General features: G+C 43.6%; 2 protein-coding genes across 5 annotated transcripts in view; one reads left to right on the forward strand and one right to left on the reverse strand.

Moving 5' to 3' along the window:
- Positions 1–512: 512 nt before the first annotated feature.
- On the forward strand, positions 513–3,850 carry dda1 (DET1 and DDB1 associated 1). Its single transcript, XM_014123578.2, has 5 exons — positions 513–854; positions 1,470–1,550; positions 1,638–1,689; positions 1,828–1,889; positions 2,103–3,850. Exons 1-5 carry the CDS (start codon positions 846–848, stop codon positions 2,205–2,207), a joined length of 309 nt encoding a protein of 102 aa, XP_013979053.1. The 5' UTR covers positions 513–845; the 3' UTR covers positions 2,208–3,850.
- A 99-nt stretch (positions 3,851–3,949) lies between these two features.
- ano8b (anoctamin 8b) overlaps positions 3,950–19,438 on the reverse strand; it is a 98,022-nt gene continuing 82,533 nt past the window's right edge. For 2 of the 4 annotated variants that reach the window (XM_014123575.2, XM_014123576.2), the window contains 2 exons: positions 11,461–11,571; positions 3,950–11,057 (listed from right to left, as the gene is read on the reverse strand). In XM_014123575.2, coding sequence (XP_013979050.1) covers positions 10,362–11,057; positions 11,461–11,571 — 807 coding nt within the window. In that variant the 3' untranslated portion in view covers positions 3,950–10,361. Of the gene's footprint in view, positions 11,058–11,126; positions 11,338–11,460; positions 11,572–19,438 lie in introns of those variants that run through there. The other 2 variants (XM_014123577.2, XM_045687901.1) reach the window with 2 other exon arrangements.

Genomic DNA, 19,438 nt, shown 5'->3' on the forward strand with positions numbered 1-19,438 from the left:
AGTATGATGCCCTGGTAACGGCCTATTCACAGCCATGTTTCACACATAGGCCTACCACAGAAATGATCACAGACTGAGCAGCTACATAAGTCTCAAATAAAGGGTATACATTTGCTGCAATTGCATGTTAAAGGCCCTACATCAATTTATTTAAACAGTATTATGGGATAGCTGTATACCATGTTTATTAACCTACATGTGTAATTAAAAGTAGGATATCCCATGGCCTTTACACAATAGCAGTGAAGCAGAGTGCCAATAGAGAGCGCTTACTTACAAAGCAAACCCATTTCTCATTAGGGTTAAAGCACATTCCATATATATGTTAGATCAATGAGAAAAAGGAATCGACTGGATGCATCACTTCCATTCTTCCCTGCCATTATCTGTCAACCTATCCCAAGTTTTTGGGTGGAGCAAAAAAAAAAAAGATAGACAGCTTTCTGTCCAATTACGATAGGATATATTGTGGTCTTAGATCACGTGGGATAGGTTAATAGCCAATGGTTATGCTTGGGTTGAAGCTGTAAATGCAGCATTTAGCTACCATCATGCTAAAGAGTTAGCCACGAAGCAAAGCAGTTACATGTATTTATGGCCATGAGCCTCACTTTACTTTATGCGGTGTGTTTAATGATTACATGTGGTGTAATTGGACGCAAGACTGTTAACAACAGCGTGATTCCAATTACAAGTGAATGTGGAGGATTTCATAGAGCAACTAGCTAGCTAACGACTGTTAGCTCGCCAAAACAGTTAGCTTTGGCTAGCTACCTGCCATATTATCTATCCATCTGCAAGCTATCAGTCGGCGTCTCGTCGTGGGACACTAAAAAGGGAAAACCATGGATAAGGTAGCTAACTTAACGGCAAAACATTTTGTTTACAGAAGGCAGCTAGCTTGACAAATTAGTTATGGCAGCTTGGCTAGCTAGCTAGCGTAATGCTAGCTAATGTCATGATCTTATCATGTGGCTGTTTATCTGAGTTGTTTAATCGTATGATCTCAATTAGTTATCTAGCTTGCTATCTGTCTTCTTGGTAACATTTCATGTTTCCATTGAATACTTGGCTAGCTTGTATCTTAGCTAGCCAAAAAGAATAGCCAGAAAGAATCCACCAAACAGACAGACAGGGAACGCCCAGTGTCAGCCACTCATGGCATCAGCCCCCCTTTTCGAGCAGGGCAGGGGTGTACCCCACCCATGTCATGGTGACTTGGAGGACACGTATTCCAGAACATTAGTGTTCTTTGCTTCTCACTTTGTCTAGTTTAAACCAAACGCTGTCAAATGGGCTATAGAGCATCCTTCATATTTAGCTAGAGGTCAACCTAGACATCCTGCAGGGCAGGAGGCTTGGTCACCCCTGAGCTACAGGATGGAAGATGCTCTGCAAAATTGTCTGTTTGGGTTCAGCCTACACCTTTCACCATACAACACAAACCGAATACTTTTCTTTTTCTAAAGGCGGATTTCTTAAAGGGTCTCCCCGTTTACAACAAGAGCAACTTCAGCCGGTTCCATGCAGACTCTGTGTGTAAAGCATCGGTGAGCACCGACTATTAGAACATTTTCCATGTAAAAGTGAAAGAGATAAGTCTTGCTCCATCTGAATCTCTAAATTACTTTTTACAGAACCGAAGACCGTCCGTGTACCTCCCGACACGTGAGTACCCCTCAGAACAGAGTAAGTACCTCCATTCTTTAGTCAAGAGGACAGACTTCATGGACATTTTTTTAATTTAGCTTTTCTTGGGAAAAATATACTGCTAGAAATAGAACTATGGGAATGAAATCTGAGTTTTGAAATTCTTTTACTTACCAGTTATTGTCACAGAGAAAACCAATATCCTCCTGCGTTACCTTCATCATCACTGGGACAAAAAGGTGAGGTTGATGGAGAGTTTGCGTTACTGAATAGATAGATGCTATCCAGGTGTGAATGTAAGGTGTCACAGACCAGGGCACTGGGAAGCATGGTCAGTCATGCTCACTCTTAAACGGAACATCAACTTTGTGGAGCAGGTTGTGAATCAGGTGTGTGTCCATGCTTTTAGTTTAGTGAGTGACAGTACTATATTTTCCCTCTCTGTTGAACAGAACGCAGCGAAGAAGAGGGAACAGGAGCAAGGAGAGGGAGGGGGTCCAGCACCTCCATGCAAAATCGCCAGGACAGATAGCCAAGAGATGAACGAGGACTCTTAGGAGTGTGTGTGTGTGTGTACGGATGCGTGCATCTGTGGAGGAAGCACACGGACAGGCCCACCATGACAGACATGAAGACAAACAATCTGAGAAAGAGTCCGCCCAGGTTTGGGAAAGACAAAACATTTTTTTTTCTTTTTTTTGTTACCTTTTGCAAAAAGCTTCCTGTCAGGTCCAGTGTTGTCTTCAGCTTCACTGCCCAGCCTTGGCCTCATGGGGGCACTGCAACACCTTTCCACAGTTTGCTTCTGCAGACCCAAGTATACATTGTGATTGTGAATTGCTGCCTGCCACAACCCGGCCACCACAACAGGGGAAGAAACTACCCCCCCATCTCCCAGACTTGTGTTAATGTTCAATATGCATTATCTTCCATGATTCTGTTCTGAATTTGTGTGTGTTTTGAAGTTTGTGCTGGCTTGTTTTACTGTACATTTTAGGACTGAATTCTTTCATCTATTGGCCCCCTACTGGTCAATAGGGATAACATGACAAGTGACTCAACAGCTAACTAGCTTAGTTTGAATGTTTGCAGCTTTCTGGCAATGTATGCTGTTAAAAAGGGTATTATAGAATGGCAAGCCAAATTGTTTTAGTCACCAGGTGTTGACTACTCACTTTACCAGAATTGTTTGGAATTTGTTTACACTGTAATCGATGTACCCATAATGTATGTTTGAAGATCTCACCTTACCAGCACAACCAAGTGATAGCAGAGGTAGAGCAAAAAATAGAAGCCTATGTCAATATGAGGGGTGGTGAGAGAATGTTGTATTCAGTATGAAGACCTGTGTAAATACTATAGCCAGTGGCAGCTGTTAGATATTAAGATCTAGGCTTTATATTTCTCTAAAGAACATGACATTGCATCTGACTTTTGTCAAATAAATATATGTAGCTACATGGCTATAATAAGTATTTTGTGTAAATACTTATTATGGGGGGGGGGGTTATGTGGAGAAGAGGATACAGGGATATATACCACAGGAGGTTGGTGGCACCTTAATTGAGGAGGATGGGCTCTTGGTAATAGCTGGAGCGGAATCAGTGGAATGGTATTAAGTACATAAAACACATGATTTCCATGTGTTTGATGCCATTCCATCTGCTCCATTCCGGGCGTTATAAGCCGTCCTCCCTTCAGCAGTCTCCTGTGGTATATAAGTAACAGACCACTGCCATGGAATGCATGAACAGAAAGGTGCAGTCACCATCCTGCCTTGTTCCAGAGATTCAGCTTGTACTGGTGTTGTACTACTGTACAATACTACACTGAATTCTGGAGTTTATTCAGAATGCTGCAGATAGAAATGTAATGAAAAGAGCTGACGAGTAGTATCTGCTCTATATTATACATTTGTATGCACTTTTATGTTGGACCCTTCTGAACAGGCCCCAGACCTTTGTTAATGTTTACGCTGCCCAACAAAGTCACGGCAAGTCTATTTTCCCCTCAGCTCCAGATGCTGCAATCGATGTGAGTTTCCTACTGTATCTGCCATTGAAGTGTAAAGACCTGCTCTACTCTTCTGCTAGACTAGACTGTTCTGAATATCCACTCTTTGCCTCACCCTGTTTTATTGTATATTAGGTCAAACTTTATTTTCAGCTTGGCTCCAATAAAAGCAGTGATCAAAAAGTAATGTCCGTTGTCATGTTATTGAAACAATGTAAATTGTAAATTTGTTTCACACTTTTATATTTTGTGTGTGTAAACAATAATAACACATTTCAATTTAAAATTGTTTTATTATCTATATTTCAGATCTTACAAAAATATGACAAAATAAATTAAAAGAAATAAATAATCCCATTTCCCAGTATCATATTTTTCTTGAAAAGAAAACTTTTTTTTGTACAGTGGTACATTGGAAGAGCACATGATGTCTGGTCAGTTAGTGAGGCTGTTATGAAGATTTTTTATTTAGTTAGGACGGTATAAAGGGAAGGGTTCTACATACTGGTAGTAGGTGTACAGTACATCTCACCTCATCCACTTTTTACTGTCCAGTTCAACGATGAGGCTACAGTTACCCCTCCCCCATCAGGCTATCCCATCAAACCAATACTGTAAAGTAACACTGCTTTAGAGACTGAATTTAGACAACTGTCCCAAACAATGTTTCATTAACAAAATTCCCTCTGCTCTCGTCTCACAACCATTCTAAGCATTTGTAACTAAGCAGTGCAGTGATAGAACATCAAAAGGTAAAGTCGTTCAGAGCACTTCCTTACAGTTTGAAATTACATAGTTCCATTGATACTGACATGAGCCGTTTCTCTACTTCAAAGTAGCTCTGTCTGATAAAACCTAACCATAAGGGATAACGTGTCGAGTGAGACCAAAGGTCATGCACCATGATGGCCGCTGACCCAACAAAGGCTGCATCTCAATAGTCTTACTAACGCGGTCTTAGCTCTTTGTCTCCTTTCCTTCATCTGCACTGATCTGAAAAAGGAAGGACAGGTCAGAGCAAGATGTTAGTTGCCTGCTGGGAATTTGCTTTCACATGCTCAGTTCTTTTTGATCAGAGATGGGGAAATAGGAAGCCGAACAGAACTATTAAGTTGTTAACCTGTATCAAAGGTGAAACAAACCCAGAAACCAAGCCAGTGTGTTCCAGAGGCACAGCAGGCAGGTGTACCGTAGATGATTGTTACTGACAATGGCCTACGACAGATCATCTAATCAAACACTTGTCTGACAGCATCTGCTTCACTACAGTAAATGAGAAATGTCTCAATCGTGTCTCTCATCCGTGGCCTAGTTATTTGGCATTATTCACAAATTAATGATGATGATGACGATATTAACCAAATGGTTTCCTTATAATTACTTAATTGGCTGTAGAGGGAGGAGGAAATGTGATGATGAGATCAAACGTTACTCACTCCCACACAAACTGCTATTTCTCTTTCCTTATTGCCTTGAAGTGCCTTTTCAGCTCAAATCCCATGTAACTACTTCTTCTACCACAACTAGTTCAGTCAGTCAGAGCTGTAACTACCACAACTAGTTCAGTCATTCAGAGCTGTAACTACCACAACTAGTTCAGTCAGCCAGAGATGTAACTACCACAACTAGTTAAGTCAGCCAGAGCTGTAACTACCACAACTAGTTCAGTCAGTCAGAGCTGTAACTACCACAACTAGTTCAGTCAGTCAGAGCTGTAACTACCACAACTAGTTCAGTCAGTCAGAGCTGTAACTACCACAACTAGTTCAGTCAGTCAGAGCTGTAACTACCACAACTAGTTCAGTCAGAGCTGTAACTACCACAACTAGTTCAGTCAGAGATGTAACTACCATAACTAGTTCAGTCAGTCAGAGCTGTAACTACCACAACTAGTTCAGTCAGTTAGAGATGTAACTACCACAACTAGTTCAGTCAGTCAGAGCTGTAACTACCACAACTAGTTAAGCCAGAGATGTAACTACCACAACTAGTTAAGTCAGTCAGATATGTAACTACCACAACTAGTCCAGTCAGTCAGAGCTGTAACTACCACAACTAGTTCAGTCAGTCAGAGCTGTAACTACCACAACTAGTTCAGTCAGAGCTGTAACTACCACAACTAGTTCAATCAGTCAGAGCTGTAACTACCATAACTAGTTTAGTCAGAGCTGTAACTACCACAACTAGTTCAGTCAGAGATGTAACTACCACAACTAGTTCAGTCAGTCAGAGCTGTAACTACCACAACTAGTTCAGTCAGTCAGAGCTGTAACTACCACAACTAGTTCAGTCAGTCAGAGATGTAACTACCACAACTAGTTAAGCCAGAGATGTAACTACCACAACTAGTTAAGTCAGTCAGAGATGTAACTACCACAACTAGTTCAGTCAGTCAGAGATGTAACTACCACAACTAGTTAAGCCAGAGATGTAACTACCACAACTAGTTAAGTCAGTCAGAGATGTAACTACCACAACTAGTTCAGTCAGTCAGAGATGTAACTACCACAACTAGTTAAGTCTGTCAGAGCTTTAACTACCACAACTAGTTAAGTCAGTCAGAGATGTAACTACCACAACTAGTTAAGTCAGAGATGTAACTACCACAACTAGTTAAGCCAGTCAGAGATGTAACTACCACAACTAGTTAAGTCAGCCAGAGCTGTAACTACCACAACTAGTTCAGTCAGTCAGAGCTGTAACTACCACAAATAGTTAAGTCAGTCAGAGATGTAACTACCACAACTAGTTCCGTCAGTCAGAGCTGTAACTACCACAACTAGTTCAGTCAGTCAGAGCTGTAACTACCACAACTAGTTCAGCCAGTCAGAGATGTAATTACCACAACTAGTTCAGTCAGTCAGAGATGTAACTACCACAACTAGTTCAGTCAGTCAGAGCTGTAACTACCACAACTAGTTCAGTCAGTCAGAGCTGTAACTACCACAACTAGTTCAGTCAGTCAGAGCTGTAACTACCACAACTAGTTCAGTCAGTCAGAGCTGTAACTACCACAACTAGTTCAGTCAGTCAGAGCTGTAACTACCACAACTAGTTCAGTCAGTCAGAGCTGTAACTACCACAACTAGTTCAGTCAGTCAGAGCTGTAACTACCACAACTAGTTCAGTCAGCCAGAGCTCAATACTTATTGTTGCCACTATGTTCATGAAAATGCTATATTCAGTCTCAATGCAGAAGCATGAACCATGCCATTATGTTGTAGCTTGAAGTACATTAAAGATAGGCAATCCATGCAAAATGAAAGAAGGTTATGTATGTTTTAGGCCAAAATGCATATTTGACAGGCATTTTAGTTAACTTCATCTCATATTTAAAGCACAGAGAGAAATGATCAGAGATGAAGAGAATATAGTACCAGGGGAGATTCCTAAGATTAAGCTTCCTATTTCAGACAGGAGGTGTGTGTGTTTCAGCCCAGATGGAGTGATGGGATGTTCCCTATTGATACCCACACTAAGAATCCAGGTCAGCTGGAGACCCTATTGGGTGGTGGAACGCATTCTGAAGAGGTGGAGTACTAAGAGATCCTATTGGTGGAACGCAGCCTGAAGAGGTGGAGTACTAAGAGATCCTATTGGTGGAACGCAGCCTGAAGAGGTGGAGTACTAAGAGATCCTATTGGTGGAACGCAGCCTGAAGAGGTGGCGTACTAAGAGATCCTATTGGGTGGTGGAACGCAGTCTGAACGGTGGAGTACTAAGAGATCCTATTGGTGGAACGCAGTCTGAACGGTGGAGTACTAACAGATCCTATTGGGTGGTGGAACGCAGTCTGAAGAGGTGGAGTACTAAGAGATCCTATTGGTGGAACGCAGTCTGAAGAGGTGGAGTACTAAGAGATCCTATTGGTGGAACGCAGTCTGAAGAGGTGGAGTACTAAGAGATGCTATTGGTGGAACGCAGTCTGAAGAGGTGGAGTACTAAGAGATGCTATTGGTGGAACGCAGCCTGAAGAGGTGGAGTACTAACAGATCCTATTGGTGGAACGCAGTCTGAACGGTGGAGTACTAAGAGATCCTATTGGTGGAACGCAGTCTGAACGGTGGAGTACTAAGAGATCCTATTGGTGGAACGCAGCCTGAAGAGGTGGAGTACTAAGAGATCCTATTGGTGGAACGCAGTCTGAACGGTGGAGTACTAACAGATCCTATTGGTGGAACGCAGTCTGAAGAGGTGGAGTACTAAGAGATCCTATTGGTAGAACGCAGTCTGAAGAGGTGGAGTACTAAGAGATCCTATTGGTGGAACGCAGCCTGAAGAGGTGGAGTACTAACAGATCCTATTGGTGGAACGCAGCCTGAAGAGGTGGAGTACTAACAGATCCTATTGGTGGAACGCAGTCTGAAGAGGTGGAGTACTAAGAGATCCTATTGGTGGAACGCAGTCTGAAGAGGTGGAGTACTAACAGATCCTATTGGTGGAACGCAGTCTGAACGGTGGAGTACTAACAGATCCTATTGGTAGAACGCAGTCTGAACGGTGGAGTACTAACAGATCCTATTGGTGGAACGCAGTCTGAACGGTGGAGTACTAAGAGATCCTATTGGTGGAACGCAGTCTGAACGGTGGAGTACTAAGAGATCCTATTGGTGGAACGCAGTCTGAACGGTGGAGTACTAAGAGATCCTATTGGTGGAACGCAGTCTGAACGGTGGAGTACTAAGAGATCCTATTGGTGGAACGCAGTCTGAACGGTGGAGTACTAAAGGCATGGACCAGTAAAAGACTAGTGTTGTGTCTGTGCCACTGTCCCTCTAACACTGTATTATTGCAAAGATCTTAGCCAGAAAGGATGGAGTGGTGGTGCATAGTTCATCTTTCTGTCTCTAACGCTGTGCTGAATCTCACTTGCTGTGGAGCACCATGGTTCTTCTTTTCAATGAAGACTGGGATTTAATATGAGTTCATAAGCATAGATGTAACATCAGATTAACGTCCCCAAATCCTAACGTTAGCAATAGGGGTGGGAAACGCAAAACTGACCTTGGATTAGTATCCAGGGGCAACTTCATCCTACTCTAAGTTAGATGTATAAAACGCTCTCTTGTACTCTGGCACCATCCTCTGGCCACATTATAGAAAATAAAATGGTTGAATAATCCCTTTGGATTTGCTTACAAAAGGAATTTAGAAATCTGTCATCTCTATGCTATCACTGCCAGTGTAGTCAGAAAGGTGATGCTTTGGCAACGAATCCCATTGGAAATAAATAGAATAAACAATATAAAATACATATCAGCTCTCAAATGAATGATGGGGACCAGCAGCCACCTGGGATTTAGGAACTAGGGATGTCGGATGAAATGACAACAGCATCTACAGTACAAGATACTAGCAATAATAAAATCCAAGGTTTGTATATGTTATGTTATGTTATGTTATGAGGCAGACCGGTATAGTTCTTCCTTCCACCTGCAGTCAGAACAGGCTCTGCTGTCTCAGTGCAGAACGTCAGGGTTTAGTGCAAATCTTCTCTCTTTCTATGTCTAGTCTACTCACTAATCTAGTCAGATCTGTGTGCTGAAATGGAAAGCCATTAGTATACTGTGTAGAATGTCTCTCTGCAGGCTTGAATGGAGAGAGATTAGAATGGCACACAGTAAACTACAGGAACCCAGACTTTCCATGATACATACCGTGTACTGTATAATCCACATCAACATCCTGTGGTATCAGTCAAAACAACTCTTTCATTCTCTTTCATTCTCTCTCTCTCTCTCTCTCTCTCTCATACTGCTGCAAGACAGAGCCTGTCTTTTATCAAATGATTTTCATCTCTGCCTTTCACAACGTCAAACACAACATCCTGTTTCCCACACACTGTGTCAGACATACACTTCAGATATTGCCGTTGTTTTCATGGGATGTACTGTATATACAAAACTCATGACTGCTCACGTATGCCTTCAGATGGGAGTGTGGGTGAAAAACAAAGAACTGGACGTATTTTGCAGTACTGCTCAGATTTGAAACACAGATTTGATATTGCTCGGCTAGCACCGCCGGTTCGTATAAGTAGAAAAGCCGATCGGCCGTCACAGTTAAAAATGAGTCTGATATCAGGCCACCATTGTGTGGTGACTGTGAAAGGTCTCATTATGCTTTTGATTCACACACACCAATCCATTTTTTTCTTCTGACCTCGAAACCAGGATGTTATGTTTCAGTGGCAAGATGGCCGCCAGGATGCTTACAATTTTCAGAATAGAATAAATCAAGAAACACTGCTCTCCCTTTTTTTGAAAATGCTCGGAAAGCATCAGAAATGCAGCTCATGCATTTCTATATGTATTGCAGAAAAAAGGGGATTATGTTTGTGTGTGTGTGTGTGTGTGTGTGTGTGTGTGTGTGTGTGTGTGTGTGTGTGTGTGTGTGTGTGTGTGTGTGTGTGTGTGTGTGTGTGTGTGTGTGTGTGTGGCCACGGGTAAAAGGGTGGGTTATGTCTTCACCATTAAGCCTGAAAGTCTCTCAGCAACAGCAACAATGCAGACCCACACATCCCATCATCATTACCATTAGTCCCCCTCCCAGCCCCCAGGCAGCATCTACATACAAAACCTCAGATCCAGACAGCACGGAGAGAGGCTTGACCTTTTCTCCCCATACGTTTCTCCTTCTAGTAGATATATTAAGCTAAGTTCTCACAGCAGTTTGTCATCTCCCTATCCAAAGAGAGCCTAGACTTTAGGGTCTGAGGAGTCTGTGTGGTGTCCGTTCTCCCCCTCATCCCCTCCAGGCGAGGGGATCTCATCCGGCACCCCATTCAGGTCAGACTTGGTGAGCTGTTTGTCAGATCCCTGGGAACCCTCCCCTGGTCGGGGTAACTGGGACCCATTCACACAGGAGCCCCCCTCTGACTTCCCAAAGTTAAACAGTTTCCCAGGGTTGAACGATTTGCTCGGCGACTGAGACCGCTCCTGGTTACCGCCGGGGGCGGTCACGGTCGTCGTGGTATTCGTTGCCGTGGCTGCAGCGGCAGCAGCCGCTTCCTTCTTATTCTCAGGCGACTTGAGGAACTTGAAGCTGAGGAACCCGGGGAGCTTGGGTTCATTTCCGGTGGGAGACTGAGGGGAGCGCGCGCTGCCGGAGGAGAACTTGCTCTGTAAGGGGGTGATCAGTTTGAGCTTCATCACGTTGTTGTTGGCCAGGAGGGAGCTAGGCCTCTTGGGCTTGTCCCCACCTCCACCCCCTCCAGAGCGGGACTTCCCCCCGTGGCTCTTGTCGTGGTGGTGGTCTCCCCCGGAGGAGTCCTTTCCCTCATCTCTCTCCCTCTCCCTGCGAGCCTGGTGCTCCGTCTGCCTCTGCCTCTCCTCCTCCTCTCTCTTCCTCCTCTGTAGCTGTTGATAGTGCTGCTGCGCCTGCCGCTCGTGCTTCTGTTGGGAGATTAACAACCGCTACAACAACTCACGCAATCACAGTCTGACAAACATGTGCACACTCTGAACTGTGAAACTATCTGGCCATGATGGTCATATTCAATCTTAACCTCTACCAGGTACAGCCAGAAGAGGATAGCCCTCTGAGCCGGTTTCCTCTCTAGGTTTCTTCCTCCTGGAGAGTTTTCCTACCCAATCTGCTTCTGCTTCTGCTTGCTCTTTGAGGTCTAGGCCAGCTTACTGTTTCACTTTGGGTTACTGGGTCACTTTGTAACAACTGGTGATGTAAAAAGGTTTTTATAAATCAATTTGATTGATTATTGCTTGATTGATAGAATGAATTGCTCACAACACCAATGTGATTCAGGCATTGACCAAATAAGCCATTATAACAATTTACCTTAAAAGCCTCCCTGCGTTGGTACTCCAGTTTGGCCATCTCCTCCCCCACCCAGCTGGGGATGTCTGGGATTGCTACGTGAATGATGTACTTCAGCAGGATGGCAAAGTGCTGTGAGAGAGAGACAGAAAGAGAGATGGGAGGGAGAGAGAGAGAGAAAAAGGGGGAAAGAGAGAGAGAGGGGGGGAGGAGAGAGGAGATATACAGTATATATAGCACATACTGAGTATACAAAACATGGATCTTTCCATGATATAGACTGAGCAGGTGAATCCAGGTGAAAGCTATGATCCCTTATTTATGTCACTTGTTAAATCCACTTCAATCAGTGTAGATGAAGGTGACGAGACAGGTTAAAGAAGGATGTTTAAGTCTTGAGACAATTGAGACATGGATTGTGTATGTGTGCCATTAAAACATGGGCAAGACAAAATATTTAAGTGCCTTTGAACGGGGTATGGTAGTAGGTGCCAGGCTCACCGGTTTGTATCAAGAACTGCAATGCTGCTGGGTTTTTCACGCTCAACAGTTTCCCATGTGTATCAAGAATGGTCCACCACACAAAGGACATCCAACCAACTTGACACAACTGTGGGAAGCATTGGAGTTAACATGAGCCAGCATCCCTGTGGAACGCTTTTGACATCTTGTCGAGTCCATGCACCGACGAACTGAGGCTGTTCTGTTGGGAAAAGCGGGGGGTGCAACTCAATATTAGGTGTTCTTAATGTTTGGTATACTCAGTGCATATGTAACCGGTGTGAAATGGCTAGCTAGTTAGCGGTACCCGCTAGTAGCGTTTCAATCGGTGACGTCACTCGCTCTGAGACCTTTAGGTAACGATGCTTCGAGGGTGACTGTTATCGATGTGTGCAGAAGGTTCCTGGTTCAAGCCCAGGATGGAGCGGGGAGAGGGACGGAAGCTACACTGTTACATATATAAACTCAACAAAAAAACAAATGTCCTCTCACTGTCAACTGCGTTTATTTTCAGCAAACTTAACGTGTAAATATTTGTATGAACATAAGATTCAACAACTGAGACATAAACTGAACAAGTTCCACAGACATGTGACTAACAGAAATTGAATAATGTGTCCCTGAACAAAGGGGGGGTCAAAATCAAAAGTAACAGTCAGTATCTGGTGTGGCCACCAGCTGCATGAAGTACTGCAGTGCATCTCCTCCTTATGGACTGCACCAGATTTGCCAGTTCTTGCTGTGAGATGTTACCCCACTCTTCCACCAAGTCACCTGCAAGTTCCTGGACATTTCTGGGGGGAATGGCCCTAGCCCTCACCCTCTGATCCAACACGTCACAGACGTGCTCAATGGGATTGAGATCCGGACTCATCGCTGGCCATGGCAGAACATTGACATTCCTGTCTTGCATGAAATCACGCACAGAACGAGCAGTATGGCTGGTGGCATTGTCATGCTGGAGGGTCATGTCAGGATGACCCTGCAGGAAGGGTACCACATGAGGGAGGAGGATGTCTTCCTTGTAACGCACAACATCCTTGCAGCATGCCTAAGGCACGTTCCCGCAGATGAGCAGGGACCCTGGGCATCTTTCTTTTGGTGTTTTTCAAAGTCAGTAGAAAGGCCTCTTAGTGTCCTAAGTTTTCATAACTGTGACCTTAATTGCCTACCGTCTGTAAGCTGTTAGTGTCTTAACGACTGTTTCACAGGTGCATGTTCATTAATTGTTTATGGTTCATTGAACAAGCATGGGAAATAGTGTTTAAACCCTTTACAATGAAGATCTGTGAAGTTATTTGGATTTTTACGAATTATCTTTGAAAGACAAGGTACTGAAAAAGGGACGTTTCTTTTTTTTGCTGAGGTTATATACTGTGTAAAACGTTAAAGCATCGAAAATAAATGTCTGCTCTCTCTAGTGCGTGGTCTTCTTTGAATCAGTGACTTTGAATCAGTGACTTTGAATCAGTTTTCTTTGAATCAGTGACTTTGAATCAGTTTTCTTTGAATCAGTGATAGGCCTACTGCACTCTGACCTATGCTGTCCATGAAGCAAGAGGACACAACAACAGCTGTGACCTGTTTACTGGCTGCATTGCTGTGCTGTGTTGATTTAGTATGTTGAGCCCCCCCCCCCCCCCCCCTTACACCCCACCCACCGGTAGTGTGACGGAGTGTCCAGAGATTGTGTAACACTTGACCTTTCCTACAGGTATGTACAGTGACTGGCTGAGACTAGGGTTCACGTCACTCACCACCCATCTTATCAACACCCACAGATATACCCAGGAGTGAAGCACCACATAGAAAACGTCATCGTCTTTACTGCTATGGGCACTTAGTTGTAGAGCTGAAAGCCACCTCAGAAAAGGATACTGTCATGACGTTGGCCTGTGGGTAAGGTTTATGACCGCCCCATGAATACCTTTTTCCCTTCCCCTCTCTTTCTGACCCTACTGAAGGACTGCTGTCCTGAAGGACTGCTGTCCTGTTAAATATAGAGAGTCTGGGAACATCAAACAAATGGGGAAAGGAACCATATTTTGGTAATAAAACCAGTTGGAAATATGCTTTGGAACGTAATGAGTATGGATGTCAGTTCGGTTGTCATCTGAGACATTATGACTGATGACAGGACGACATAAACTGTACCTGGGAAAGTATACACCCTCTAGTTATCAGAGTCACATGGAATTGTTATGCAATTGAAATGTTTGATATTGAAATTGTTTGTTAGGAGATTAAATGTAGTTTTAGCTTCCAAATGAGAGAATTGGGTTTTCATAAGGAAAGTGCCCTGCTTGATCAGTGGCCCACCCCTGTGAAGAGACAGGGGTTATAAACGATGAAACACATCCTTCCCCCTCTCTACTATATAAGCCTTTGACGAAAAGATAACCACATGTTCCAGTACGTGAGGTCTGCAGCCTCTACGTTAGAAGGACACACGTCAAGTACAGAACTAAGCCAACCTCGGCGTGAGCTTTGGTGGCGAATGGTATGAACTTTGAGCTTATTCACTACAGAAGTGATACTTCCTAGCCGTTGAGTTAGCAGCGGCCGCTGTAGACGGGGGCTAGGAAAGGACGGACGACGGATCCAGTCTAACAGACAGACGAAGATACCACCACGTATCCAATTTACCACCAGAGACATTCTTCCGAGGACAGGAAGATCTGTTGGCCAACCCGGCCAGCATCTACGACCAATCTACCGAAGCGCAGCTCAGAGTAAATATTTATTGCATTTTCCTTTTCCAAATGGGCGGTAATTTAGAATGCATAAGATAATGTATTTACGATAGCATAGCTGCTGTTTCTTTGTTCCTAAGTCTTCCCGCTCTTTCATTCAAGCCCAACCCCCTTTCCTTTGTGTAACCAGCCATCATGTATGACATCATTTGTATTCGGTGTATTTGTAATTCTGTGTGATTAGTTTAGGTATTTAGTAAATAAATAATTAAACCCAATTTTGTATTGCTGATTCAACTTGTTAGCCAGGGTTCGTGAAGATAGCCAAGAATTTACAACTTTCATTATGAGACTGAAAATAAGATAAGGGTTAATATTGACTGCTATCGATGTAAAATAAGACTAAGTATTTTAAGAGTTTATTCGGAAGATAACGGCTCTATAAACGTTCTTCCGTGGTGCCCCGACTTTCTAGTTAATTACATTTACATGATTAGCTTAATCAGGTAATATTAATTACAGAGAAAGGATTTTATAGGTTAGCATGTCATATCACTTAATCCGGCATAGCCAAAGACACAACAATACATTTCATTGAGGTAGCTGTAGTTGGCTTCAATATAGTCTTTCATAGACACACCTGCTGCTGGCTGGTAAGCAAGACTATCCCTTCTCTGGGATAAAAAAATTATATATACTGCTCAAAAAAATAAAGGGAACACTTAAACAACACATCCTAGATCTGAATGAAATAAATAATCTTATTAAATACTTTTTTCTTTACATAGTTGAATGTGCTGACAACAAAATCACACAAAAATAATCATTGGAAATCCAATTTATCAACCCATGGAGGTCTGGATTTGGAGTCACACTCAAAATTAAAGTGGAAAACCACACTACAGGCTGATCCAACTTTGATGTAATGTCCTTAAAACAAGTCAAAATGAGGCTCAGTAGTGTGTGTGGCCTCCACGTGCCTGTATAACCTCCCTACAACGCCTGGGCATGCTCCTGATAAGGTGGCGGATGGTCTCCTGAGGGATCTCCTCCCAGACCTGGACTAAAGCATCCGCCAACTCCTGGACAGTCTGTGGTGCAACGTGGCGTTGGTGGATGGAGCGAGACATGATGCCCCAGATGTGCTCAATTGGATTCAGGTCTGGGGAACGGGCGGGCCAGTCCATAGCATCAATGCCTTCCTCTTGCAGGAACTGCTGACACACTCCAGCCACATGAGGTCTAGCATTGTCTTGCATTAGGAGGAACCCAGGGCCAACCGCACCAGCATATGGTCTCACAAGGGGTCTGAGGATCTCATCTCGGTACCTAATGGCAGTCAGGCTACCTCTGGCGAGCACATGGAGGGCTGTGCCGCCCCCCAAAGAAATGCCACCCCACACCATGACTGACCCACCGCCAAGCTGGTCATGCTGGAGGATGTTGCAGGCAGCAGAACGTTCTCCACGGCGTCTCCAGACTCTGTCACGTCTGTCACGTGCTCAGTGTGAACCTGCTTTCATCTGTGAAGAGCACAGGGCACCAGTGGCGAATTTACCAATCTTGGTGTTCTCTGGCAAATGCCAAACGTCCTGCACGGTGTTGGGCTGTAAGCACAACCCCCACCTGTGTACGTCGGGCCCTCATACCACCCTCATGGAGTCTGTTTCTGTCCGTTTGAGCAGACACATGCACATTTGTGACCTGCTGGAGGTCATTTTGCAGGGCTCTGGCAGTGCTTCTCCTGCTCCTCCTTGCACAAAGGCGGAGGTAGCGGTCCTGCTACTGGGTTGTTGCCCTCCTACGGCCTCCTCCACGTCTCCTGATGTACTGGCCTGTCTCCTGGTAGCGCCTCCATGCTCTGGACACTACGCTGACAGACACAGCAAACCTTCTTGCCACAGCTCGCATTGATGTGCCATCCTGGATGAGCTGCACTACCTGAGCCACTTGTGTGGGTTGTAGACTCCGTCTCATGCTACCGCTAGAGGGAAAACACCGCCAGCATTCAAAAGTGACCAAAACATCAGCCAGGAAGCATAGGAACTGAGAAGTGGTCTGTGGTCCCCACCTGCAGAACCACTCCTTTATTGGGGGTGTCTTGCTTATTGCCTATCATTTCCACCTGTTGTCTATTCCATTTGCACAACAGCATGTGAAATTTATTGTCAATCAGTGTTCCTTCCTAAGTGGACAGTTTGATTTCACAGAAGTGTGATTGACTTGGAGTTACATTGCGTTGTTTAAGTGTTCCCTTTATTATTTTGACATTACCAAAGAAAGATTTAAAGAAAGGAGGAAGTTCATATGAAATAAGACAGCAGATATATGTCATATTATGATGACTTAATCTCACCTGAAATCATGCTAGTAGACTGAGGACGTCTTGATGCCAAAACACATTGGTGCAGGTCACAATAAACGTTTGAAATATGTCTTTTGGAAGACAGTATGAGGACCATAGCTCACTGAGGTGACTTCTAAAGAAACACATCTATAAGGCCTGCTGGGTTGCTGTCAGTTTGAGAGGTTGAGCTGCTCTGAGATCAGTTTTCTAGCCATATATCTTCACCTGAACTATTAGAGGATGTCAATCAAATCTAATTCTGGACCAGTACTGAGTGTTAGACTACCACAAAATCCCTATTTAACCCTGCCAACACTGAAACAGTGTGAGACTGAGAGACTAACTCATAAAAACATGGGTCTATGCAACTCAAAACCCCATCAGCCTACTGAGTTAAAGCCTAGGTATTACAGACCCGTCAGAAAGTATTCACACCCCTTGACTTTTTCCACATTTTGTTGTGTCACAAGGTGGGATTAAAATTTATTTCATTGTAATTTTTTGTCAACGATCTACACAAAATACTCTATAATGTCAAAGTGGAAGAAAATAATAAATAAAATACACTAATTGTCACTCCCTGATCTGTTTCACCTGTTCCTGTGATTGTCTCCACCCCCTCCAGGTGTTGCTTATTTTCCCCAGTGTATTTATCCCAGTGTTTCCTGTCTCTCTGTGCCAGTTCGTCTTGTATGTTTAGTCAAGACAACCAGCGTGTTTTTCCCGTACTCCTGTTGCTATTCTACTTTTTCTGGTCTTCCCGGTTTTGACCCTTGCCTGTTTCTGGACTCAACGTCCAACACAATCACTCTCCTTCTTGTGTTGGGTCATTGTCCTGTGGAAAAAGAAATGATGACCATTCTACCTGCCTTGACCACGAGCCTGTCTGCCACTATGATCTGGTTTTGACCTTTTTGCCTGTCCACAACCATTCTCTTGCCTACCCCTTTGGATTATTAAACATTGTAAGACTCCAACCATCTGCCTCCTGTGTCTGCATCTGGGTCTCGCCTTGTAGAAAGCAAAAGTGTTAAACAAATCAAAATATATTTTTTATATTTGAGATTCTTCAAAGTAGCCACCCTTTGCCTTGATGACAGCTTTGCACATTTTTCATTCTCTCAACCAGTTTCACCTGAAATCCTTTTCTAACAGCCTTGAAGGAGTTCCCACATATGCTGAGCACTTGTTGGCTGCTTTTCCTTCACTCTGCGGTCCAACTCATCCCAAACCATCTCAATTGGGTTGAGGTTGGGTGATTGTGGAGGCCAGGTCATCTGATGCAGCAGTCAATCACTCTCCTTCTTGTGTTGGGTCATTATCCTGCGGAAAAACAAATGATAGCCCCACTAGGCGCAAACCAGATGGGATGGTGTATTGCTGCAGAATGCTGTGGAAGCCATGCTGGTTAAGTGTGCCTTGAATTCTAAATATATCAGACAGTGTCACAAGCAAAGCAGCCCCACACCATCACACCTCCTCCATGCTTCACGGTGGGAACCACACATGTGGAGATTATCCGTTCACCTACTCTGTGTCTCACAAAGACACGGCGGTTGGAACCAAAAATCGCAAATTTGGACTCATCAAACAAAAGGACAAATTTCCACCGGTCTAATGTCCATTGCTCGTGTTTCTTGGTCCAATCAAGTTTCTTCTTCTTATTGGTGTTCTTTAGTAGTGGTTTCTTTGCAGCAATTCGACCATGAACGCCTGATTCAAGCAGTCTCCTCTGAACAGTTGATGAAAGCTGCCGCTTTCAAGGAGCAGGACACCAAACCGGAAGCTTATAAGAAATCACGCTATCACGCTATCACGACGAACCATCAAACAGGCAAAGCATCAATAGAGGACTAAGATCGAATCGTACTACACCGGCTCTGACGCTCGTCAGATGTATTTGGCGCATGTGACTAATACAATTTGATTTTATTTGATATACTGTAGGAAGAACGCTTGTATCTTTGTAGTGACTGGGTGTATTGATACACCATCCAAAGTGTAATTATGTTTACCCATCTACCAACAGGTGCCCATCTTTTCAAGGTATTGGAAAACCTCCCTGGTCTTTGTGGTTGAATCTGTGTTTAAAATTCACTGCTCGACTGAGGGACCTTCCAGATAATTGTATGTGTGAGGTTCAAAAATACTGTTAAACACTGTTTTTGCAAACAGTCAATGCAACTTATGTGACTTGTTAAGCAAACATCTGAACTTATTTAGGTTTGCCATAAGAAAGGGGTTAAATACTTACTGACTCAAGACATTACAACTTTTCATGTTTAATTCATTTGTAAAAATGTCAAACAAAATGTATTCTACTTTGACATTATGGGGTATTATGTTGGCTTGTGACCAAAAAAAATTCTAAATTCAATAAATGTTAAATTCAGGCTGTAAGACAACAAAATGTGGAACAAGTCAAGTGGTGTGAAAACTTTCTGAAGGCACTGTATCT

The sequence above is a fragment of the Salmo salar genome, chromosome ssa10 (genome assembly GCF_905237065.1).
Source record: "Salmo salar chromosome ssa10, Ssal_v3.1, whole genome shotgun sequence".
NCBI lineage: Eukaryota > Metazoa > Chordata > Actinopteri > Salmoniformes > Salmonidae > Salmo > Salmo salar.

What these genes read in the sequence shown, in the direction of transcription:
- dda1 (XM_014123578.2), top strand. An exon ending in TGAGTACCCCTCAGAACAGA is followed by an intron (nt 1,690 to 1,827) that starts GTAAGTACCTCC and finishes TTTACTTACCAG; the next exon opens with TTATTGTCACAGAGAAAACC. An exon ending in ATCATCACTGGGACAAAAAG is followed by an intron (nt 1,890 to 2,102) that starts GTGAGGTTGATG and finishes TCTGTTGAACAG; the next exon opens with AACGCAGCGAAGAAGAGGGA.